This window comes from Gossypium hirsutum, chromosome D05 (genome assembly GCF_007990345.1).
Source record: "Gossypium hirsutum isolate 1008001.06 chromosome D05, Gossypium_hirsutum_v2.1, whole genome shotgun sequence".
In the NCBI taxonomy this organism is placed as follows: domain Eukaryota; kingdom Viridiplantae; phylum Streptophyta; class Magnoliopsida; order Malvales; family Malvaceae; genus Gossypium; species Gossypium hirsutum.
In genome coordinates this window covers 5,415,493-5,441,147 of record NC_053441.1, presented here as the reverse complement: position 1 = coordinate 5,441,147, position 25,655 = coordinate 5,415,493, and the positions used below count along the sequence as shown (strand labels likewise).

The following is a 25,655-nucleotide window of genomic DNA, read 5'->3' as shown; positions in this document are numbered from 1 at the left end:
CAAATGCCTGTTCAGATCTAATATAAAACTATTTAAAAATATTTGAATCCGAAAATATGTGTATACCACATAACATATTAAAAAACAGAAAAAAAATATTTTTAATTATTTCATAATTAAATATCCAGTTGATTCATAACTTTTTTACATTTTTCATATTCGATTTATGATACTTCTCTCAGTAATATTATTTTTAATATTTGAATTTATATTCTCTTATTTAATCGCGATATAATTGAGAGATTTTAAGTATAGAATAAAGAATAAGAGTTTGAATAATAATAATAATCAATTATTAAAATAGTCACTTCTATTTATCTCAGGTTACATTTTAGTCACTTATGTTTACGTTAACATGTTGTAACATTTTAGTCACTAAGTCATTAATTGCCGTTAACGGTGTAAAGGTAAACTGACATAGCACGTTAAATCATCATTTCAAATAAAAAATTTAGGTTAAATTATACCATTGGTCCCCATATTTTTTTCGTTTTGAGCAATTTATTTTTTTCTTTTATGTTCTTTAACCTAAAATTTTTGTTTGAAATGATGATTTAATGTGCTACATCAGCTTACCGTTACACCGTTAACGGCAATTAATGGCTCAATAATTAAAATGTTACAACACGTTAACGTAAGTGACTAAAACATAACATTTCAAACATAAGTGACTAAATTGTAATATGAGGTAAACAAAAGTGACTATTTTGATAGTTTACCCTAATAATAATAAAAGGAATGGGTTTTAGTGTATTTGTATTATTAGACGGACCTTGGGCAAAGCTCGAACTGTCAACCTATAGGAGTTAAAAGTTGGCCCAGTCTGTTAAAATTAATCAGCGAGAGCAGCCCACATTGTTCGGGCCGTCAAATAAAATTAATATTAAATTTAATTATAAAATTACATCTTATTATATAAAAAAATTATTTGAATATTAATAGAACAAAAAGAATATGTTTAATTTAAAATAAACTGAACACTACAGAATAAATTAATGATATTAATTTGATATAATTATTAGAATATAGAATAGAATTATCTAATAAGTTTAATAGTATTTTTTAGAATTAAAATATTTTTATGTTGGTTTTATAATATATGAACTATCTTTACCGTCAGTTAAAATTTTCTCCCTCAAAATGTAAAGTACCAATTTACCATAACTTGGTTAAACTTAGTAGTAGTTGAGATAAGTAATTATCTAACATATTAGGTTAGGTTTTATTTTTAATTGCCTCACCAACCCCATCCTATCTCGCTTAGTCTAACCTCGTTTTCTGCGCCATTCAAACTCAATAGAAACAGCTACGTTAACAATCTCAAGTCTCAACCCTACATCCTCATCATACGACACCACGTGTTTCTCTTGGGAGAATCTTACACCTCCACGTGTTTGCAAGGGCGACCGCAAATAGAATAGTGAACCAAGCCAACCATTCTTTTCCGCTGCCGTTTTCGCCCCAGTGCGGAGAAAAAAATAATGAAAAGTTGAAAATCGATCAGTAGAAATATTATTTTAGATCTTGATTATTTTTATATTTACTTGAAATATTATTTAAAAGATTAATATTTATTAAATAATATCCAAAAATTATAAAATAATAAAGTAAATCTAAAAATTCAAATTTTAAAATTACTATAAAAATAAAAAAACTTGATTAAATCGAATCCAATTATCATGAATAATTCGAAGCAAATATCCATTCTACATACAATCAGCTCATATCTTCAGTAATTTTCGGTGTGGCAAATGAAAAAAAAAATCATTTTAAAAAAGTTGCCAGGTTTGTCTAGACTGACAACACATATAGAGCAAAAGATTTTTCTTTTTTCTTTTTTAAATTTTATTTTTCAGAATCAATAATTAGATCTCCGCCATAAAGATTATCGATATCAACCTTCAACAAGAAACAACTAGAAAAATTAAGAAAGAAAAACACACATCCCCATTAATACCGAGGAAGAGGAAGTTGAAAACCCTTGGGCTGTCCCTTGGTGGGTGTTTCTTTAGGTTTTCTTGTTCGCGACGATTTTCGGTGGCTTGTAAATGGCAGCGTATAGGCTCCTGATTTTCTCCCTCTTTTTGGCCCTAGTTTTCACCAAGATTGGAGCCGATGCCTCAACTGAACCGCTGCTTGAATCGGACGCCGCCGATTCTTCTGCTCTTAAGATGGAGTTGGATCAACTGAAGTCTAAGATCCGTCTTCTTGGTTAGCTTTCTTGTCCCCGATTCTCATGATTACTCGTCTTGATTACTTTTTTTTTGTATCATTTTCTCTACTATATTCTATTTCAGATTTAAAGACTTTTACTTTAGACCCACTATTCTAGATTACTTTGTTTTATTTATTCTGCTAGTACTGACTCTTGTGATGAATTGACTTTCCAATTTGGTTATCTACTTACTCATCTTCATGCTGTAATCGTTGTTAGTCTATCAATTAGAGTGGCTTAAGCTTCGATTTTTATTTATTTATTTATTTTTATTTGGAGAAATTTCAATCGTTTTCAAATGCGGAGTTCTGGTTCATCTTTGTTCGCTAATTACAATATTTTTTTTCTCCTCCTATAAAGAATCAAATGTTGAGGAGAAAATTCGAGAATTGAAAACCAAGGATGAGATGATAAAGCAGAAAGATAAAATTATAGAAGAAAAATCTGACAGCATGGCATCGTTGCGCTCTGAATTATCATCTCTTCAGGTGTGTAAATTCTTTACTTTGTTTTCTTGTTTCTTAACTATAAATTAGTTGCATGGTGAAAAGAACGAGATTTTCTGATGGCAAGGGCTTACTCCCATCCTTCGGATGCTAAAAGTTGTACTTCGTTGTTTCTTAGAAAAAAGGAACCTCAGATGCTGAGGAACGGGTGGGAAAAGCTCATGCGAAAGCTCTTGAATTGCAGAAACAGGTATTTTCTTATCAAGGATGTTTCTAGTTTTACAGATAAATATAGCTTTTATGTAACATTCTGATATTACTTGTTGTCCAGGTTGATAAACTTAAAACTGAACTAGAAGCAAAATTGAAGGATAAAGATTATTTGGAATCCCGTGCAACTAAAGCTGAGAACAATTTGAATGAATTGAATTTGCAGCTAGAGAATGTAAGTTTCTTCATCTCTTTTTCCTCTTTGTTTTGCTATAAGCGTGAGAAACTCCAATTGTTTTGTTGTTTTGCTCTGCAATCATTTTACAGCTTCAAAAGATCAATAAGGAACAGGAGAACAAACTAGCAAAAACTGAGCGAGCTCTAAAAATTGCAGAGGTATGTTATGGCTAAATACGTGCAATATCATACTTTGCTCTAGACAATGGTGCCGGAGATAATTTTCTGACTATATAATTATCTTTTTTTAATAGGAAGAACTGATAAAGGCAAAGTTTGAGGCCACTTCAAAGGCAAATGAGTTGATGGAGGTATTTTTCTTGGTTCACAATGCTGTGCTATCAGTTTGGAATTCTTTTGGACCTCCTTGTCACAGACATTTCTGAGTGAACTTAGTAAATTGTGTATACGATCTGCTGGTTGAAGTAATCTTTCTTAAGCTAAGGAACTAACAAATATTTTGGGTTTTTGCTTTGGGAGGTTCGTTAGACAGGGTTAATACTTTAAGGACAGCAATTGTTGCTTTATTTGATTTGTCCCTTACAACCTTTGTTTTGATGGGTTTTCTTTATCTGTAGTTTCTATTAATTGGAGCTGTCTTCGATATCTGAAACTGTAAATTAAAAATTTTAATTAGAACTAGGATGTTAATTTTATCAAATTACCTGTACTAGGTCAAAATAGTCAAACATGTACTCTTATTGATTATTAACTGGAGATTTAGCAACAAAGATGGAAGTCTGTTTTTTTTAAAGAACATGGTAATACGAAATAGTCTAATAGTAATGATTGCAATCAGGTTCACAGCGCATGGCTCCCACCTTGGCTTGCTACACAGTTAATTCGTGGTCAGGTAAATTTAGAATAAAATTTTATGTTTTGTATTTATTACAGAAACAGATCTCCCATGTTATTCTATGAACTTTCTTGCTGTAGGCCTTCATTCAGACACATTGGAATCAGCATGGAAAACCAAACATGGATATGGTGATCCAGAAGGTACTGTTTTTATTCTCCTTTACTGCCATGTGGTGCCTTTTAGATCTTACAGGTTAAAACTGGTATATATTTTGTCATTTTAGGTTTCCAATCTCATAATAGGTGCAACATTGCTGTTGAGCATATACATCATATTATTACAACTACATAATGTTCATATTTTATGCAGGCTCTAGAGAGAAAGGCCTTAGCTAAAAAGTGGGCTGAACCCCACATGGAAGCAATTAAAACCGTATGATTCTTCTGAAGCTGCTATTTCCAAAGTTATTATGAATTTCTTTCTAATCAAAGCTGCATTCTTATTATTTTAATCTTTACTGTTGAAGAAATGGGTTCCAGCTGCTAAGGATCAGTGGGTGGCGGTAACTACATATGCTGAACCACATGTGCAATCGCTAACTGCAAAAACTGTTGAAATTTATGAGGTATCGAAGGCTACAATAACTCCTCATATTATCAAAGTTCAAGAAACAGTTGATCCTTACTTCCAGGTATGTGATACTTCGCATCTCCACCATGTCTCTCTACTGTGTTGACATGCTTCCTAAAGCACAGGTTTCTTGATCACAGGAAGCCAAGAAGTTCAGTAAGCCATATATTGATCAGGTTGCTACTTTAGCAAAGCCTCATGTTGATAAAATTTCTGTGGTGATGAAGCCCTATACAAAGGAGGTAGTTAAAGCTTATGGGAGGTTTTTGGAATCAGCAACAACATACCATCAACAGGTACATTGTGAGAAACAGGGCGTGATCTGGCAAAGGGATTGAAACTCTAAGCATGATTTGTCTATTTGTAATCTTTAGTTGTTTTATTGAGGTCACCGCAGTGAATCTGAAGGAAAGGTAGTTATGGAAAGTGAAAATATGGGTTATCATTTGTTACTTTTTGAAGTTGCCTTGATCCATTCATGCAAGGAGGTATTCACATTATTTTTATTTCCTGTTGAATGTTTTAGAGGGTTAACAATTGCAATGGGTAATGAGTTTAAGTTTTCTTTTACTAGTAGATGAACTTGAATAATTTGCTTGACTTTGGTGTAATGGTCTCCTAACTTTTGTGGCATACCATGTTGGCTGCATTACATAAAATGTGGTTCAATTGGAGCTTTCTTCTTTATTAATTATGTTGGAATCTGGTATCTGAATATAGTATTTTTTTCAGATTGTTGTTACCTCGTTGCCTTTGAAGTGGTGTTATTTTTTAAATATATCATAGTTTATCCAACTGTTGCTGCTGTACTATTTAGGTTCAAGCCTCTGTGCAAGAAACTTTGAAGAAGCATGAGCTGACAAGACCTCTTGCAACCAAAGAGCTTGAGTGGTTTTCGGTAGGTATATAGTAGTTGTGTAGCATACCTTTTCCTATTACTGTCAGCTGAAATCAGATTATTTAATCCATTCTTACTTGGCTCAAAGAAAACAACTTCTCTTGGTTTAATGTCAGGCATCTGCTCTATTGGCTCTACCTATTATTATTTTGTTCAGAATATTTTCAGCAATTTTCTGGTCAGTTTCTTAATTATCTTTGCTGTCTTGTGGTGCATTTTCTATTGTTCTAATAAGATTGATGTAGTTTGCCGTAAATAACCTTGTCTTCACCATGTCAAAAACTTTAATTTTTGCAGCAAAAAGACAAAGAAGCGTGTTCGACATACTAATGCAGTCCACCATGGTCGTCGTAAGGGCAAAAGGGGGCACACAGACAAGTAGACTGCGTGTATTTAGGTTTTGGTCTCTGAATGTTGGGAAATATTAGAGGTGCGATTGCATAATAATGCGACTTAATATATGATAGGTTCTGCAGCTGATGTAAAAATTTGATTTCATGGATTCCTGCCGTGTTGTTCTGCATAGATTTGCGACTTAGATTGCTACTAACTATTCTGTTTGTATTTATGGCAGGCTAACTGGACGTATGTTTTTACTTTTTAGGGGCTCTAGGTGATCATGTTGGGTAGGGAGCTGTGGTGTTGCAATTGGGAAGTATTTAATCTTCTCTTACCCCTCAAGGTCCCTGGTTTTAATATTATTATTATTTTTTGGGGAGGGTGTGGAATTAGAAAAAGTTAAGAACCCTAGTGACGCTACAAGGTTGAAATCTTGAGATTCCTAGTTGTAGTAGGAGTTGTGTATTTTATTTATGTTAGTGTAATTTTATTTTGTTTTGTTTTTTTTTTCTTCTGGATTCACAAACGAAACAACTCAGTCTCTGTTTCAGAAATCATCATACTTTTTAAGTTGAGACATCCAAGGGGTTTTATACTCTTATCTTGTCTTTGTCTCCAAGGATTACTGTTTGTTTATTGCCTACTTTAGCTAGTCTCTGGATGGGATCGCATGGGAGAGCGTTGCAATTTCAACTTTCCACCGACTCTATATGCATAGACATAGCCCATTCTAAGGGATTGGCATGGCCAGCCAGGCCATTTGCTTCGGCAAGCTTCTGTATTCAATAGCTGTTTTTGCTATGATCCATTATCCATGTTTGAAAGAGTAGTATCTTGAACTATATAATTAACTAATTATAAAATTTAAATATAATATGGTGAGCTAGTTGAAATTTAATGTCCTGCAAATTGAGTTTATTTATATTAATGCTAATTATAAATTTTAAATATAATATGGTGAGCTAGTTGAAATTTAATGTCCTGCAAATTGAGTTTATTTATATTAATGCTATTATAAAATACTTAAAGTTCATGTTTTGTTTAAATTTTGTTGTTTATGATTTTTTAAAGAAAAATATAACTACTAAAAGCTACTTCAATTAGAAACTTATCATTTTATCAAAGATGTTTTTTACCGAAGTTTTTTATTGTGATTTATTGTAGTCATTTATAATTTTACATAAAAGAATTTTTTTTTTCTTTTTTGCTAAATGGATGGTCGATATTTCATTTGTATCTGTTAGTCTAAAATTATTCATTGTTGTTCCGAGTCTATATTATTTCGTAGCAGTAAAGGAGTTATTATATGTATACATACATCTAAAACGTTCAATTTTCCTAGTTTTAAGGGCAGTCCATAAACAATTTTGTAAACAAATCAGAAAGAAACACGTGACAGTTTTACATCTTTATGTCCTTATGTTTAGATTGTCTCTTTCTTCAGTCCATAATAGAAATGATATATAGGTGTAGTAGGTAAAAGATGCGTATGTTAGCATGAGTATGGATATAGAACATCGCAGCGTACAAAACAAGAGTAACAGCGTGGGAATAGATTTCCTCTGCCATTTTTGCGTTCTCTCGAATGCTATTCGTCCACGTATAATATTTATCATCTTGTTTTAACGTCATATTATTTTTTTAAGGACAAAATATTAACAAAAACATTTCAGTTAAATCTCAAAATTCAATATTAAATTTCCGTATATCGAAAAAAATTACAAGACCCAAATCTATGAAGGAAAATAATATAAAAATGATTCAAGATCTTGAAAGACAAATTTCTCGTCCTATTTCACTTAAGTGACTAAAGATTTTCTATTGATGATGAATCTGGCACTAGAAACGAACTGAAGCAAGAGTTGCTTAACAATTTTTGCTGGACATTAACCAGGGGCTTGAACCCTAAAATGGAAAAAATTTTAGTTAGCTTATTTAAAATTTTAAATTAATAAAAGTAAAATTATGTTTTGATCCCCTAAAAATAATAAAAATATAGGCTATGTAAATAGTGAAATTCTATTTTTACTACTGTAAAAATTATAATTTAATTTTGGTTCCCATAAAATTGGGTTCGTCTTTAACATAAACAAATATATATTTTTCATGAAACCTTTTTTATCATTATTTGATGGCATTTTTTCAGAAGTACAGATTTATCAAAATCTGGAAATTCTTGATTCTCCAGACTAAAATTGAACATGATAAGAGATTGACTTCCAAGATCTAAAAGCATACAAATTTAATTGAACATAGCAGTGTAAAAATATGAGAGCTGGAAATAACACTAAATTGAATGACGTGAATGGATAAAATTCAAAGGGCACGAAAAGAGGCGCACAAAAATGAGAGGAAATGTAGTCATGCGGTAATGTTATGTATTGAGGTATAGTATAGTCCAATCTAATCCAAAAAAAATTTAGGTCTCTTCATGACATGGTTATAAATACTATGCGGTGGAGAAAGTGAAATGTGAAGGGTAAAGTGGGAAAAGGGAATAGGTTTGAATGATTCTCGAAGAGAAGTTGAATGGAGGAAGGAGAAAGTTTCGGTTATGAAAGGGGGCATTGCCTTACTTTAATTAATTTTTAGGAAATAGGAATTATAGACAAGGAAGCCAACTATAAACAAATGCAAATATGTTCATATCTAGACACATATGTGCATGCACAATGTTATGTTATATTAACGCGCACGTACTTCCTCAAATAGAATTATACAGTCATACAATCCAATAGAGGAGATCGCCATTTGGCGATTGGCGTTTGCTTGCTGCTACACTCACTCTCTGTTCTGATCTGATCTGATCTGATCGATCCAATCTCTCTGCATTCCCAAATTCCAGCTCCAGGTAGGTACTCTTCCTTCTTCCTTTCTAAATTCTAATCCTTGCTTTCAATTCTCTTTTTTTTTTTTTTGTGAAAGCGATATCTTTTTTCTTTTATCTGATGAGAATATTTCCTTGTTCTTTCTTCTATGATTCCACCTTCTCATATCGCTAGTCGCTATTCCATTGCGGGTTTTATTCTTTTTCCATTATAATTTCTAGAATTCTCAATCGGAGTATTTATTGAATCCGCTGATAAACACTGCTTGTAGGATCCAGTCTTCAAATCCCTGTAGCTATAATGATATTGCAATTCTCAGTTGTAATGTGTTATTGTGTATGCCTTCAAATGTTTTGGCTCTTCCTACAATCCCTGTAGCTGTATTGTATATTATTATAAATATATTTCACCACCAGAGATACGTTTATATTACTGGCGCATTTTAAAGTTGGTTTTGGATGTTCTTTTCTGATCTTCTACGATTTAATATTTACCTAAAATAGAAGCTAAGGAGTATTTTCTCTGTAACTTTATCTTATATTTAGCTCCTTCAGTCTGCATTGTCAACATGGTGTGTGTATTTGTGTGAATGAAACAAACAATAGTGGCCCTGTTTTACACTCAATATTTTGCTATCTGAACACATGCTTTGTAAGGTTTGTTAGGATGCATGCATCCATCGCTTTGATGCTGATTTTATTTCCCATTTTGCCCTTTTCAGATGATGGTCTAATTCCAATGACCTGATCGGCATACAATAGTGGTCTTTGCACTCGACGGTGAAGCTGTAAGATGGTAAGATAAGGTAACTGGGCAGTAATTTGAGATACTGGCACGTTGCCTTCAATCTAGATGAAGACAACTTGTCCATGGCAGCTAAATGTAAAAGATTTTCGTATCATGTCTGGTTTAAGAAAGCGCCCGCATCTGAAGAGGCCGTTGTGGATTATTATATTGGTAACTTTTGTGATCATATTCTTGATTACTGCCTATGTTTCTCCTCTATCAAGTTCGACAGCCTGCTATTTCTTTTCATCTGGAGATTGTACTTTGTACCAGTCACCATCATTTCCTCCTAGGGAATTGAGTGATGAAGAGACAATATCTCAGGTTGTAATTAAGGAAATCCTCAACACACCTCCTATCCAATCGGCGGATTCAAAAATTGCTTTCCTGTTTTTGACTCCAGGGACACTACCTTTTGAGCTACTGTGGGATAAGTTCTTTCGCGTAATACTTTGTTCCTTGGTTGTCAGTTCTTTTTTCTTTACTTTGCATCAGTTATCTAACTTTTCATTTGCAAGTATCGCCAGTACTTCTTTTTCATTCTATGTAGATGCTTAGATGTTTTGTTGTGATCATTGATTTTCTAGTATGCTTCATGGACTTCTGTATCTGGTTTAGAGAGAGTTATAGATGCTGGTTCCTGATGAACAGTGGTTTTCTGGAGGCTTATACACACTTTAGTAACTTGTTTTTAGATTAATTAGTTGAGAAACAGTTCGAAATTACGAATGCTTGATAGAGTTTTAATTCGTGGCCTGTAAGAATTTGTGACCGTTTTACAAGTGCAACTTCTTATCCTTCTCAAAAGTAGGTAGAATTCCATGCTTTAGAAATTTCAAATTTTATCACAAATCACATCGTTTAATCTTTTGCTACAGGGCCATGAGGGCAGATTCTCTGTATATGTACATGCTTCCAGAGAAAAACCAGGACACACAAGTCAATATTTTATTGGTCGGGACATTCACAGTGAAAAAGTAGGTGGACTTTAGCCTTGAAAAGTTTCTTGGAAAAAGAAACTTTAAAGGATGGGCGTGCACATGCAATTTTGATTTTGATGATAACCCCTTTTGTTCCCCAAGTTTTGATGAATTATATCTTCTTCTTTTCCACCATTTATATCACATGCCTGCTTGAATGTGACTATGTAGTGCCTCCTAAGAAGTAGCTATCACATGCAGGTGGATTGGGGGAAAATTTCCATGGTTGATGCTGAGAGGAGACTGTTGGCACATGCACTTTTAGACCCTGATAACCTGCAGTTTGTGTTGCTGTCAGATAGGTAAAGAGGCATCAGTTTCATGCATAATATTCTTATGATCGGTATTTATCTACAATTCTCTTTGTTAAATCTTCTCCTATAGCTGCGTACCACTACACAATTTCGACTACGTCTACAACTATCTGATGCACACTAATGTCAGCTTTATTGACTGGTGAGCATACTGAAACTCCTTTTTATTCTGTCATGTAACTTAGTTTGAATGCCTTTTTCATTGCTTTCCATAAATATTAAGATTTTATAAAAACTAATTTTCTTACATTTGGTCTCTCTGTCATCAGTTTTGTGGATCTGGGTCCACATTGAACTGGGAGGCATTCAGAGCGTATGATGCCCGAAGTTGAAAAGACTGCTTTCAGGAAAGGTTCACAGGTAAACCCTTTTACTTGCTACATAGCTTTGAGCTTATTTACCAATCCCAGAAAGATGAGATCAGTTGTTATTACCACAGTCTTTCCAGTTGGCATCCGTTAGAATAGTTCTGTTGGTTGTTATTGAGATATTGCTATTCCTGCCTTGCTTGCTAATGCAATTTAGAAATATTTTCTTGTTTGAAGTAGGAGCGGCTTCCCCTTTTTCTCAACCAGGCAAAGCCTGAAGACTGAAAATTGACTAAAGTGCAATTGAACTTCCACCTCTTTTTGTAGTCACCGTAGCTTTTATAAGTTATAATTGGTGGTTGGGATGTTGAAACATTTTTTGGTACTTAGGCCGCTAGGGATTGAACGCTAGTCACCAAGACTAAGAATTCTGTACCCTACCAATGAACCACGCAGCTTTTGGCATGTTGGGACAAAATTAGTATGCTTTTTAAGGCAATTTGTATAAAATGTAAAGAGGAAAAGATACCTTAGCTTTCTTTGTTCAGAATTATCACTTCTTTTTTATACTTGTTTGCCACCATCATAATAACAGAAAAGTTACTATAGATGATATTATACATAAATATGATTCTTAAAAGTTACTTAGACCAGAGGTTAGGATCTATTCTCTCTTAATTTCGTGATCAAAGAAGTTAACTTTAAACTGACAAAATTTATGGAATCCTAAATCCTCCAATAGGGCCTCTTTATGTCTGATATAATAAAGTGTACCACATTGCTGATCCTGTTCTCTCGTCTTTCCTTTCTATTTTTTTTAAGATTCTCTGCTATATTCCTCTAATTGTTTCCCAGTATGGTAACACTCCTGGTTAATAAAAACGTGTAAATTTTTGTGAGTTGGAAGTTTGTAACAGTGTGTTGGCAGAACACAGTAAGGTTTCGGTGCTAAATATGTTCTCTCTTTACAAATAGAGGTGTATTTTTGCAACAAAAACAAATCATGACATTGATGTTTCTCATGCATTTAGTTGGTTTTGGTTCATATTTTATTTCAGTGGTTCTCCATGAAGCGGCAGCATGCTATAATAATTATGGCTGACAGCCTTTATTACACAAAATTTCGGCTTTATTGCAAGGTATTCTACCCATCATAGTTACTTCATATTGCTTACTCGTGGATAATAAGTTAATTTATCCATATTCTTAACATACCATCCCATCTTGTTGTCAGCCAAATTTTGAAGGGCGCAATTGCTATGCAGACGAGCATTACTTGCCAACCTTTTTTAATGTTGGTAACATCAGACTTATTTCTACTGCTTGCACGAATAACATACTCTTAATTGTTATTTATTACATAACATACAAGTATGACCAACCTCCCTCCTTAACCCAAATATTTTGTATACTTCAGATGATTGATCCTGGTGGAATCGCAAATCGGTCAGTGACATATGTGGACTGGTCTGAAGGGAAGTGGCATCCTAGATCATTTAGGGCTGAAGATATTTCATTTGAGTTCCTCAAGAACCTTTCGGTACATCCTACATACACTCCTTCCTTCCCAAATGTTTTTGGTTTCAGTTTGTTTATAATTAATTAATAATAGATTTCGATTTTTGCAGTCTATTGATGACGGCATACATATCACAAGTGATCCAAAGGTAAAGAAAAAAAAAGGGTCAATTTATTTTTATGGGTTATTTGTTTGGAAGAAAATAGTAAATCATAGAGTAACAAAGAGGTATTGTGTGACATTGTTTGGATGCAGAGGAGAGTCTTTTATGGGCCATGCTTGTGGAATAATGTGAAGAGACCCTGTTATTTATTTGCAAGAATTGTTGATCAATTTCTCTAATTATACAGCGTTATAAGCTTCGGCTTTCCACCTTTGGCCTTGGCTTTTCTGGTAATGTTATTATTCTTTCTCTGGGTTGCTGGGATGAGATGAAATTTCATTCAGCCAAATACCCCCACTCCCACGCTTCCCATTGTTAATTAATTAAGACAAAGTCCCCCATAGTTTTCAATATTTCAATGGTAAATTTTGATTTTATTATTTATATCTATGCTTAATTATATTATCATATATAAATTACATTAATTGTTTGTTTTACATTACGTTATTGTTCTACATATTTTTTGTCCAACTATACCAATATAATTATGATTAAAGTCGGTTTCTTTAAATGCAGAAGTAATAGTGGTGTAGTTGGGTGAGTGGTAAAAATAGTCTTTAAAAACATTAACACTATATAATAATTCCTTTTTATCTATTAAAATTTGTAAAGCATTTGAATGTTATAAAGAGATAGTTATTGTAAAAAAAAATTTATAAAAATAAAACTATATTTTAATTTTAATTTTTAATTTTTAATTTTTAATTTTATTTATATTTATATTTTATTAATAAATTAATAAAAATATTTTTTGTTGAACCTATTTAACTAGCAATTCAATCATAAACCTAATACATATATTAGCCCAAAGTTCATGCTCTTTCCATCCTAAAAGCTGCATAATTAAACAATTACTTACTGCAATGTGAAAATACATTCCACTATTATTAAGCCAACTATTAAAGTTTAAACTTTTAAAACGAAATTATTAAAATGAGTAATCAAATTTGAAAGAAGATTATTTTTATGAACAGTAAAATAAATATAAATGATATTTTAATTCTACTAAAAAAATATCAATATAATTAAAATTTCAAATCAAACAATTTTATCTAATTATAGATTTTATCCATTCATTTTACGAAATTTGGAAAAGCTAATTTATTTATTTTAATTTGATAGAATGTAATCACCATAGAAATTTATTAGTTTAAATATTGTTAAACAAATGAACTCTGTGCTTACATATAAATTGTTGGAATGTAATGTTGTGTTGTTTTATTTGGCGTAAATTATTGAATTGTTAATTTTTAAGTTTATGATTTAATAAAAAATTTTAACAATGTTATTCAATTTAATTAATTTATCAATTTTCATAAAATATGATTGTAGTAATCATATTTTGTTCTAGTCAAGCTTGAATTGAAATTTGATTTTTTTTTTAAGTTGTAGAATTTTATTGATATTAATATTAGTATTATTATTACTCTTATGGCCACGAAATTATTATTTAATTAAAAGAGAAATGTGATAAAAAAAATGTGATTGGTGGGGCATTTGCCACAGCTAAAATAAAAAAGAAAGGGAGAGGGGAGACCATAGAAAATCTAGAGGAAAAAGCTTCAAAAAGGGAGACGTTGAGAAGAAGTCACGATTAAGGAGAGGCTTGGGAAGTCGGGCTCGACCATGGATTAAAGAGGGACGGTAGGAGCGATAGCAGATAGGAGCAGAAAACAACAGAAGTAAGGAGAAAGGAAATGGTTTACTGGTATAGATCTACACTGTAATGGGTCCTTGTTTATGTAATTTGCATTGCATGTGATGAAATTTGTCCTATACTTAAGACTTTAGTTTGTTGTATACTTAGTTCTTTAGACTATGTGTTCCATTGGTTGCTCTGCTTTTCTAATTTAATGTGTATGTGTGAATATAGAAATCATGGCTTTGTTGAAACTTTCCTGAGTAAATTTGTTAAGATAGGTACGTTTAAGTTCATTAGTGTTCAATTTTAGTCGCCTCCGTCTGAATTTTACCAAGGATCTTTGTTGCATGAACATTACATGTGTTTATCTTTTATGCTTCTTGGTTATTAAAACGTATCCATGCAAATTGCAAGCATTAGAAATGTCTTTTTTCTACGCATAGGATAATGGAGGCCATGCTTGGTGGCGCTCGTCTTTTTTAAGCATATTTCGAGTCTTTGCATCTCATGACATTTGTGCATGCATTAATAAATAATTAAGTATATATTTTACGTCTTCTAATATAAGGTTATTATATGGTGAATGAATATATGTGTATATATATATCAAAGGTTGTATATGTATACATGTATGTGTACATTAATTTGTGTTGTTCATTTAATACATTAAATTATTTGTTATGACAATAGTTACTTTTAGATATCAATTTTAAATTTGAGGATAGTACATGATAAAATGGTATTGTTTTTTTTAGCAGGGGTCGTGTGGAGACTAATACTTTCTTACCGGTAATCATATTAATATACCACTTTTTTTAAAAAAACTAAAAAGATAAAAACACATAAATAAATAATTTAAAACATTAACTTACAAAACTTTAAAAAATGCAAAATAATAAAAGAAAACATTACAAAATCTATCTCCACACAAGTTTTGGTAAAAGAAATTGATATCAACATCCCTAAAAATGCTTGGCGGATGTGATTAACTAGAATACCTTCTAAAATAACCATCTTTATGTGTAAGATTTTCAATAAACTCTACCTTGCACAATTGAATTTCACAAAATAATTAAACCTATGGACACAGATTGTGCATTACATCAATCTAAAATAGAGACCTCGTACCATCTCTTTTGCAAATGTAACTTTGTATGGGCAAGTGGGCTCACCCCTTGGAATTCGTATGTGTAACATTAGGGCTAATTCAATTGGGGGATTGGATTATGCTAATCATGGAGCAAGCAATGAACGGAAGAGAACTCAAGCCTTACACTTGGCCGGTTTCATCATTACTATGTGAAGTACTATTTAGACCCATAGGAATAAAATTCTATTTAAAGAAGTCACTCTAAATCCATAATAATATCTTAAGATCAATATCAGAATTAATAAAGAACATAAAGATGGTTAACATAAATTGAAAGACATCCAGGTCAGCAGTGAATAAAAATATATTTCCATAAAATATAAATCCCAATGCATATAACATCTTAGACATCTTCGATTATTCTTATTAAAACATTACGAGAACTCTAATCATGAAAATAGCACTTATATGCTGATAATTATTCGATTCACTCAAGTAATGGCGATACAACTTGGAATTGGTTCTTGTGTTATTTGGAGAATGGACTACTTTATAAAGAAAAGTTCTGGAGAAGAAGTTGAGTTCCTCTCATTGGCACTATAAGCCTGTTATGGATGACATCAGCGCATTAAAAGAGCCTACTATAGAATTTGAAATGGTGCAATGAGAAAGACAAAATGCTCTTTTTTATCAAGGACTAACTTTATTAGGGCACTACCGCATAGTTAACTTTAGATTACTTTTGATAATTGTCTATTTGTGGCTCACTTCTCTTTATTCAATGTATAAAAACCAATATTATTTTAGATTCAAGCCCAGCCATGTATTTATATTTTTCTAAATTATATTTTTATAATAATATCAATTACGTTACCAACAAGTAATTGAATAGTGAACTTCTTCTCTAAGCATTTGGACTAAATTCGTCAGCATTATTAGGACGACTTTATTTGAACATCACCAAAGCAAAATAAAAAAAATTTTAGAGGGGTGAAATTAAAAAAAATTAATTTTAATAGTCTATATATTTATAATTTTTAAATAATTAAATTAATTTTTTATCATTTTTACGAACTTTTATTAATTTAAAATTTTAAAAAAAATCTATTTTAAGAGTTCGAGTCCGCCATCTCTTAATTACACTCCTAAACATCACACTCAACTTAGATAGGAGTATAACCTTTGTAATTATAAAAAAATATTTATCACATAAAATAAAGTATTTTTAATAAACAACTAAATTTAAGTTTGAATGCTCAATTAAAATCTTAAATAATAGCAAAATCTATCTCCACACAAGTTTTTTGTTTTTTGTTTTTTTGCTTTATTTTCAATTTCACGTTTTTTGCAAATTTTGACTTTTCCCTATTTCATTTTTATCTTTATGTAAAGCCTAAAGTGAAATTAAAATCTCAACCCATCTTTCATGTCTTTCTTGAACTCTTTTTTTTTTGTGTGTTTGATTGTTTAATCGGTTAAAAACTATAAACTGTTGTTAAAAAGTTTGAAAGTTTAGGCCACCATATAAAAAAAAATCAAAACATATCTTAAAATAAATTCATACAGATTTTAATAGATATTTTTAATTTCAATTTTTTATTTTTTTTATCGATTTACAACCGTATCTAATTATACACTATTTAAAAACCACCGAATTGTAATGGTGTCAATTATTTGTTCCGACTAATTTATATATATGCTGAAATTTTATAGATTTTAGGTTTTTTTTTATATTTATGAGAATGGGTGGTTTTGTGAGAGAGAAAATGAAAACACCCAGTGTAAAATGCAAACGCACTTTCACTTGCTTAGAAATTGTTTTTTACCTTTTTCTTTTTTTGTAAATGAAAATTAGAGTTTATAGATTTATTTATCTTTGTTTGAGACAAACATTGTTATAGTTATAAGGTATGTTTGAATTTACAGTGATGTCACGAATCTCGATGACCTATAAATTTCATCTACCATGTAATGATAGAGTAATCACCTAAAAAGTCGGATTGCATTGCAACTCAAGGTTCTAGTTGACAATGATTATGCAGAGTTGAAGTGTAACTAGGACTTCAAGTTTACAAAGGTTATGCTGTCAATAGATGGAGTATAATTAGGGCCCTAGTTGACAATGGTTATACAGACACGAGACCGAGTTTCACCCCATTAGAGGAGGATGTTTTATAAAATTCATATAGAAGTTTAAGATTATAGTCATAGCAAAAAATATTAGGGTCTTCCAATATAATTAAATAATTCGTTTTATCTGTCTCCACCAAAGTCATTGAGGCTGTTACTATAACTTGTGATAGAGTTAGGGGTAACAAGATTTTTAGCGAGGAAAAGTTATTGTGCAATGCAAAAAATATGAACCATGAATCAAAGCGACAATAATTGCCACAAATACTGTTGAGGGATGAAGTCATTGAAATTGTGATAATTGGTGAAATGTTACCGTTGCCTAAAAATACGCCATATAAGAAGCAATTTCAATGTTGAAAAGAGAAAGTGAAAACAAAGTTCTACAGAACATGTTTTCAGTTTCTCTCTTCCAAAATGACATATTTTCAAAAATATAAAAAATACAATCTAAATTCGTAAATTTCATAAAAATTCGACAAATTTATAAATTAGTCTATTTTTTCTTCTTCTAAGAAATTGGCTCCAAAAAAGGAATCAAAGCGTTACATTCTCTTAATTTAATAAAATTCAGAGTTAAAATAATATTAATAAAAAATAATTAAATAGTTGTTTAGGAAAAGACCAGTAACGTAGAGCAGGTGGTTCCGTACGTGGCACATTCCCGACCTTCATTGTACTCCACACAACTCATGTTTGGTTCGTACAATAGTGTTAAGCACGAAGGGCCAGGATCATTCAATAAGGCAACGATTGAGCTGATCTCAGTCGTCCGTTCAAATTCTCGACCTAAGTAGAGCGCGGGAACAAAAAAAAAACGAAAAGAAAAAGAAATATATCTTTGTGCTATTAATATTATTCATTGGGAAAACGCAACGCAAAGCCACAACCAACCCAGCAAAGCAACAGCAGCAGGGATTGAAAGCGAGAATTCGAAATGGCGCCCAGGGCCACCAAGCGAAAGGCAATGGACGGCGACGGCGACGGCGACCAACCCAAGCCTCAAATTCAGGAGACGTTAAAAAGAGTGACTAGGAGCATGGCAAAGCAGCCGCACCCCGAGTCTCTGCCCACCAAGGAGAAGCCAAAAGCAAAGGCCAAGAGGCAGAAAAAATCTGCAAATGAGGATGGAGCCAAAGCCGAAGCTGCGCCTGAGGAGTTGGCCGTCGCTGACGGTGGGTCTCACAACAAGACTGTAGTGGTTGAACACTGGTCGGTTACCTTGTTCCTTTTTTTTTTAAACTGAACCACGAAGTAGCCGTAATGAATAGTCTTTATATTTAAGGGTTTCTGTTTTCAAGAAGAGAAACAAACAAGACGAGACATGTTGAAGTCATAATGTTACGTACTTATTATTATTTGTCTGATGATCATCTTGGGTCAGTTTAGGGTTTAGGGTTTTGCAACGATTATCAAACTTTTGGCTACTGTTAAATGAACTTCTCTTGGTTTCGCCCTGTTGCGTTTTTAAAAAAAGAAAAAAAAAGGTTTAAAATGCTGCTCACCCACGGATTTTGTAACAATAAGGAACATAGAATGAACTAGCAAGTATTTGAGTGAAAAGAGCAGAAACTCCTCCTTTTGTTTAGGATTTTTTTTTCTTGACGTAGTCCTCTGGATTGGGTTGAATGAAATTTGGTTTGAAATATTTCCTTTTACTGTTGCATAGCGTCCTTTATTTATGATTGCTTTTCTGTAGCAAGCAATGCAATTCATTCAAGACAAGGGCCTTTCAAGTCAGAGATGGTTTGGAGAAAGGTGTCCCATGGGTCAAAGTGTTGCTCAACCCTGAAAAGGTTAAGTATTATCTTCTCATTTACACTATCCTTGTTTGCAGTGAACACCATTAAAGTGATGCAACTGATTTTCTCAACCCCCTTTTCTTGCTGCCATCTGAGATGCCTTGTTCCATTTTTAACTGTTTTAATTATCTGTTATTTATAGACATTCACTTTGTCTTGTTTCAAAGTTATTCAAGCATACAGTCGAGTGTTCTGTTATAATGCCCGTAAAATATGGTTCACATAGTAGTGTTCTTAGATGTATACGCACTCTGAGAACATGAAATTGTGGATGCTTTCGCTGTCTAACAATTGGTTTTCATAAAGTAAGATTAACTAAATACTTTACTTTATGCTTGAATTTGATGTATGGTTTCTTATATGTGCTTTTGTTTTTTGTTCTGGGTACAAAGGTCCTTCTGGAAAATTTTCCCCCTTTGCCAAATCTCATTTTGTTGAATGTCTGTTTCATGGTTGATCTATCCTCTCATTTCCTTTCCCCTAATTTCCAACAGCCAAGAAGAGGTTGCTTTGAAATCCGAGAGGAAGGTGGCGAGACTTTCATAAGTCTGCTGGTAAAGCTCTTTCTTGCAGAATTTAGCTTTTTTTTTATTGCTTAAAATCATTGGCTGTAAATTACCCTTTCAGTAACTCATTTTTTGGAGTTAACCCTTTTGGTCATTCCTTGTCTTTCTCTGCAAATTGTTTTGTAGGACATGAAGAGACCATTTAAACTGATGAAGGAGCTTGACATGGAGAAGGTAATCTCGGATATCATTGAGAAGATTAAATGAGGTGACCCTGGGTGTGTAGACATAGAAGCCTAGTTCTGATTGTTTTGCCTGATTAACTATCTTGTGTTGGTAAAAAGGGAAAACATCATTTTGTGGATTATCATCTTAATTTTGCTGACCATTCATGCAATGCTGTCAAGTCAAGAATGATCTTAGGCAGGGTGTGTTTGTAGTTGTAAGCTAGGCTATTATAATGACTTACTCTCTTGTCTCTGTTCTCAAGTCTTGCTTTTGCTAAATGTGTTGTATGAAAAAATTTCTAGTTGTGATCTGATCTCTGAAGCAATCTCTCTTTTTTTATTGTTTATGTTTGTGCAAACAAATATAGAATAGCGTCAGCTATGCTATTTCTATAGCATTTGCCACCAATTTTCTTTCGGTCATTCAATCCAAGTATGTTTTTGTTTCAGAAAGTAAACCTTTTTTTTGTCATTTTGATGATGGAATTTTGAGCTTTTCAAATGAAGTTTGTGAAGTGTTGTTCATTCGGAGCTGTCTGATTTTTCAACACCTTTGGTATTATCCTTAGTTGGGGCCTTTTCTTTATTTTAATGAGAGTTTTAGTGCCTGAGGTTATTCGAAGAAACGTTGGATCCAATAGGGTAGGAGAGTTTTGGGTGTGAGTTGGGTTCAAACTTTATTGAACTCAAATGATAATTTTTACTTGGTTTGTGGTCGTGTGTCATGCATGGGTAGCAGTTGATTAAGCTATCTCAATATGTTGCACTTATTGCCTTTGTTGCCTTTTTATGTAGCTTTGAGCATTTGGGCTCTTGTTAAAGTTGAAAGACAATTTTGATTGGGATAAATATCTATTCGTTGAGAGGCTTATTAAATTTTAGCAAACAGTACTTCAAACATTTCTTTTGATTAAAAAAAATAGTTTTTATATTTAAAAATAGGGATAGATGTTACACGAATAATAATAACAAGAATAATGATGATGATGTGAGGAAGACCGGATTAGAGTTTAGAAAAGAATTGTGGTGGCAGTCGGTGATGATGAGAGAACGGGTTGAGAAAGATGAGTTTTTATGGTTTTTAAGATGGATTTTAGAATGCTCAAGTTTGCCTCTAGATCAAAATTTCTATCTATGAAATATTGGATAAATTCTGCAAACATTTTAAATTTAGCTCTACAAACTTCTTAACATGAAGTGATTTTGCAAGAATTGATACTTTCTACACTATTATTATTTTAAACTTTAATAACAAAAAAAAAAGAGTATATAATAATAATGGGCAGCTTGACTAACATTTTTTATTTGGTAGCAAGATATTTGCGTGGTTTCTCCCGTACCCTTGGATTGAATCCCTAACATATTTATTTTTAACTGAAGTGGTAATAGACTAAGAGTAATTTTGAATAAGCGATGCATTTATCTGTGGTTAGTGTAAAAACAGTGATGGTGGTGAGATTAGATATTTTAGCGACACTATAGTGTGAGACAAAAAGTAAGCTAAATGTACTGTACTATACTCAATCGCCTATTCAAACCTATCCTAATAGTCACTTTGATTGTGGAATTTGTGAAATAATTGTTTTTCAAATAAAACAATTTAAAAATGATTGAACGAGAAAATTGATAAAATAATAAGAAAAATTAAGAAAATTAGAAACAAAAAATCATAAGAAAAATCTGGAAAAATGAGTAAATAATAACAAAATAAACATTCATTTTATAACAACAAAAATTAAAAATTTATACCTTACAGCATTAAGGTAGCATTTGGTGTTTTCTCATGTTATGGTTCTAATGGAATGTGATTTACAGGAATATAATTATTGAAAAAATTACTTTACAATGTTTGAATAAAATATCATATTCACGTATTTAAATTTTATAATAAACTTTGTTCTTAACAAATATTTGAATTAAATATTTAATAATAAAATTTAATTGATAAATTTTAAATTGTTTTTTTAATTTATAAATTTAATTAAAAGCAATTTTGTCTTAAACTTATCTTGTTTACATTTTCTAAATATAATAATGCATATATAAAATCATGAATATCTAAAATTTGGAAATTAAAAAGAAAAAAAATACTTAAAATCTCATTTGGTTTTCGCTAAAAGTTAACCCATCTGAATATAAAAAAATATTTGATTCCAAATATTGCTTGGAGTAAAACTAGAACTAATTAAAGTATAAGAATATAAAACCATAAGTGGTCTAACCCACTATTTTTATACATCCTGAATGTAACAATTCTACCCATATTCTACAAAAGATAATAAGTATTTCATACAAATGAAAATGTTAAATCAAATTTGTAGCTGGAGAAAAAATGAAATCAGGAAAAAAATTTACTTGCAAAGAATCTATTAAGTAATAAAGAAAATCAAGTAGTAGGAATGAGGAAGGAGGTAATAACTTTTTTTTCCATTTATTAACATACTAATATCCTAAACTAATATAAAATAGGATTAATTTTACCTTAATATTTTTTTAACTTTTCAATCTACATGAAAAAATAACTCCGAAGGGAAAGTTAAAATCTAAGAAAGTTAAATAAATTTTAACATATCAAATTCCAACTAGTTAAATTTAGTTAAATTTTCAGAAAAGTGACTAAATTGGAAACATTCTTTCTCTTATGCTACTCATTACATAATCTACTATTTTGAAAAATAAAAGGAAAATTCATATCGAATTCGAATTACTATATTATTATTATTTACTAATTCATATTTCATATGCGAACGCATAACCTTCTTTGTCTTTTTTTTTTCCTTTTCCTTCCGTCAAATAAAAAAACTCATTTTCACCCTCCAAAAATCTCATTGACGTGGAGTGTACCGGAATAACAAACTTTTGGTAATTTCTCATCCGCCTGAAAAAAATGCTTCAAATAGTTTTTGTACAAATTTGTGTGGTTTCGATTTTTCTTTAGAAATGGTTTTATTGCATAAATTTTCTATTCATGCCCTTTTATAGTTAAAAAATTTTTAAACTAGTAATGGTAAAATTGTACTTTGACTCCTCTAAAAATGATAAAAAATTAATTTAATTATTTAAAAATTATAGATACATAAACTATTAAAATGACAAATTTATATTTTTACTATTATAATAGCCCGATTTAGGGCTTAGTCGGAACAGTGGTTTCGGGACCACAAATTCGACGAGAAAAAAATTTATTATCATTATATTTTTATGACTTACAATTTTACGGAAAGATTTCGTGAAAATTTTGTTCGAAAATTTTGACATTTGGGCACTCAATTTAGTCAAAAGGACTAAATTATACAAAGTACAAAAGTTGAGTTCTACATGTTAGATGTGTCCAATTGTTATGAAGTTTTAAATTGGAGGTCTTTAAATGGCAATTAGACCATTGGTTAAATTTTGGACAAAAATGGACATGAGATAAGTGAAATAGGATATTTTTAAGTGAAGGGTATTTTAGTCATTTAGTTATTAAAATGAATTAAAAACAAAATTAAAAGCCAATTTTGGTCCATCTTCAAGCTAGGGCCGAACTTTACAAGGGGGGAGCCATAGTTAGGGTTTCAAGCTTCCAAGCTCCATAGTAAGTGATCCCAAGCCCCGTTTTTAATGTTCTTTACGTTTTTGGAGTCCCGATAACTTAATTTAGCTTATTCTAGCAATAATTTAACCTAGGGTTCATATTTGGAAAAATACCCTTAGGTGAAATGTGTTTATTTTGATGCTTTATGGTAGAATATGAAGCTTGGAATTATGTTACACAACTTTTGCTAAGCGATTTTAAGTGAAAACGAGTAAAACATCATAATCGGTAAAAATACCTAATGTTTATAAGTAAGTGTTAGAGTGGGAATTTGATGTTACCATAGAAGGGAAAAATGTTCAGCATGTCATAAAACATAAGAATAAGAGATGAAGTTTAATTTCCGAGCTTTGGGACAAAATTGGAAATATGCAAAAGTTTAGGGGTAAAATCATAATTTTTCCAAAAATTGAGTCGAGGACTGTTTTGATAAATGTGAATATTAAACAAGCTAAATTTGATATTATAGATCAAGAAGAACGTGGAATCAATCTCAATCGGGGAAAGGAAAAGATCGTAGACTAAACTGCAAAATTAAAATATGCACCGAGGTAAGTTTGTATGTGAATAATGCATTGTTTTAATTTTATTTAATATATTGTTGAGATATGATTGAATATAGAATAAATATTTGATGTAGATTACAAAAATGTGGTTAAATTTGAAAAAGTTGGTAAAATGTTGTAAAATAAGGTTCTCGATTGAACACTCGGATTAGACTGGGATTCATTGAATGTAAAGGGTTGCTAAGTGCAGATTCCCCAAATCACTGATAAAAAAGGGGTTGGTAAGTGCAGATTCCCCGAGGGGTTGCTAAGTGCTAATTCCCCGAATTATTGATTCTAAAGGTGGTTGCTAAGTGCTGATTCTACTGTATCCTTGATTGTGAAAGGGGTTGTTTTGTGTTGATTTCTCGTATCACTGAATATAAGGTGGTTGCTAAGTGCTGATTCCACCGAGTAACGGTCAATATTCCGAAGTGTTCATCGGGAAAATTGGACAAGTGAAAGTACATGTGAAATGGATAAGATTACGTGATGAATATTGGGTTCGATATTTAATTGACCCTTTAGTAAGATGATATGAAGTATTAAAACTATTAAAGAGTAAATTTAGAAATAAAACAGTTTTGAATAACAGCAGTTGTGTAACTTTGAAAAATCATCAAAAATGGTGGAAATTGAATTATGGGTTTGATGATATATGAAATTAAAGCTAAATGAGTCTATTTTCACATAAAGGAAACAAAATAAGTAAAAGAGTTAGATATTTTGAGATATTTGAATTTTAGTAAGACAGGGTCAGAATGATTTTGAAATCCCCTGTTCCGACTTTGGAAAATCACTAAAAATTGTACAAAAATAATTATAGTTTGTAATTTAAATTCTTAAACTTTTAAATGAGTCTATTTTCAAGAGAAACAAACGGGAACATCATTTGAATTCTGTACAAAGAGATAATTAATTTTTAGTGAAGAGGGGTCAGAACTGTTAAGCAGTGAAACAATGGAAACTTTAAAGAATAAACTGTACTAATTGGCTAAACTAAAAATTCTGAAAATTTTATGGTAAGAATATATATGAGTCTAGTTTCAGGGAAAATTTACAGATCTTAATTTGGAGTTCTGTAGCTCTGGATAAAAATAATTTAATGACTGTGACGCAAATAAACAGCTTGCTGGAACTTGAATAAATAGTGAATTTATGTGTGATTAAGATTATATTATCTAGAGAAACATGCTAGAAACTTGTTTATTAATTACATACTTACTTACTAAGCTATATGTTTACTCCTCTTTCTTTTCCCTTGTTTTATAGTGTTACCAGTTCAGCTCGGAATTCAGAAATAGTCGGGAACTCATCTACGCTATCCACAACTTTTGGTATTTTGTAATCAATATTTCTAAATTATGGCATGTATAGAAGAGTTGATTTTGATGTTATATGTTACAAAGTATTCAGCCTAAATGTTAGTATATGTTATTTGATAAATTATTTTATACAATGCTA

At 31.6% G+C, this 25,655-nt stretch overlaps 2 protein-coding genes, 1 long non-coding RNA gene and 1 pseudogene across 4 annotated transcripts; all 4 read left to right on the top strand.

Annotated features, from left to right (window-relative positions):
* Positions 1-1,677: 1,677 nt before the first annotated feature.
* On the top strand, positions 1,678-6,353 carry LOC107906763 (uncharacterized). Of its 2 annotated transcripts, none has more exons than XM_016833865.2 (15): positions 1,678-2,211; positions 2,576-2,703; positions 2,840-2,911; positions 2,993-3,106; positions 3,199-3,267; positions 3,363-3,419; positions 3,908-3,961; positions 4,045-4,107; positions 4,277-4,339; positions 4,434-4,598; positions 4,678-4,833; positions 5,355-5,435; positions 5,552-5,613; positions 5,733-5,865; positions 6,040-6,353. In XM_016833865.2, the coding sequence occupies exons 1-14, from the start codon at positions 2,049-2,051 to the stop codon at positions 5,815-5,817; spliced, it is 1,332 nt and encodes a 443-aa protein (XP_016689354.2). In that variant the 5' UTR covers positions 1,678-2,048; the 3' UTR covers positions 5,818-5,865; positions 6,040-6,353. The 2 variants fall into 2 exon arrangements, with proteins under 2 accessions (XP_016689354.2, XP_016689353.2); XM_016833864.2 differs by having other exon boundaries at positions 6,010-6,353.
* Positions 6,354-8,228: 1,875 nt separating this feature from the next.
* LOC107906764 (glycosyltransferase BC10-like) lies at positions 8,229-13,056 on the top strand (annotated as a pseudogene).
* Positions 13,057-18,362: 5,306 nt separating this feature from the next.
* LOC107902797 (selenoprotein H) lies at positions 18,363-20,383 on the top strand. The gene is made up of 4 exons (XM_041093279.1): positions 18,363-18,746; positions 19,234-19,330; positions 19,831-19,890; positions 20,029-20,383. The coding sequence occupies exons 1-4, from the start codon at positions 18,472-18,474 to the stop codon at positions 20,107-20,109; spliced, it is 513 nt and encodes a 170-aa protein (XP_040949213.1). The 5' UTR covers positions 18,363-18,471; the 3' UTR covers positions 20,110-20,383.
* Positions 20,384-23,602: 3,219 nt separating this feature from the next.
* On the top strand, positions 23,603-25,655 carry LOC121217610 (uncharacterized). The gene is made up of 3 exons (XR_005913757.1): positions 23,603-23,646; positions 24,116-24,197; positions 25,464-25,655. It is a non-coding gene; the product is annotated as an uncharacterized lncRNA (long non-coding RNA).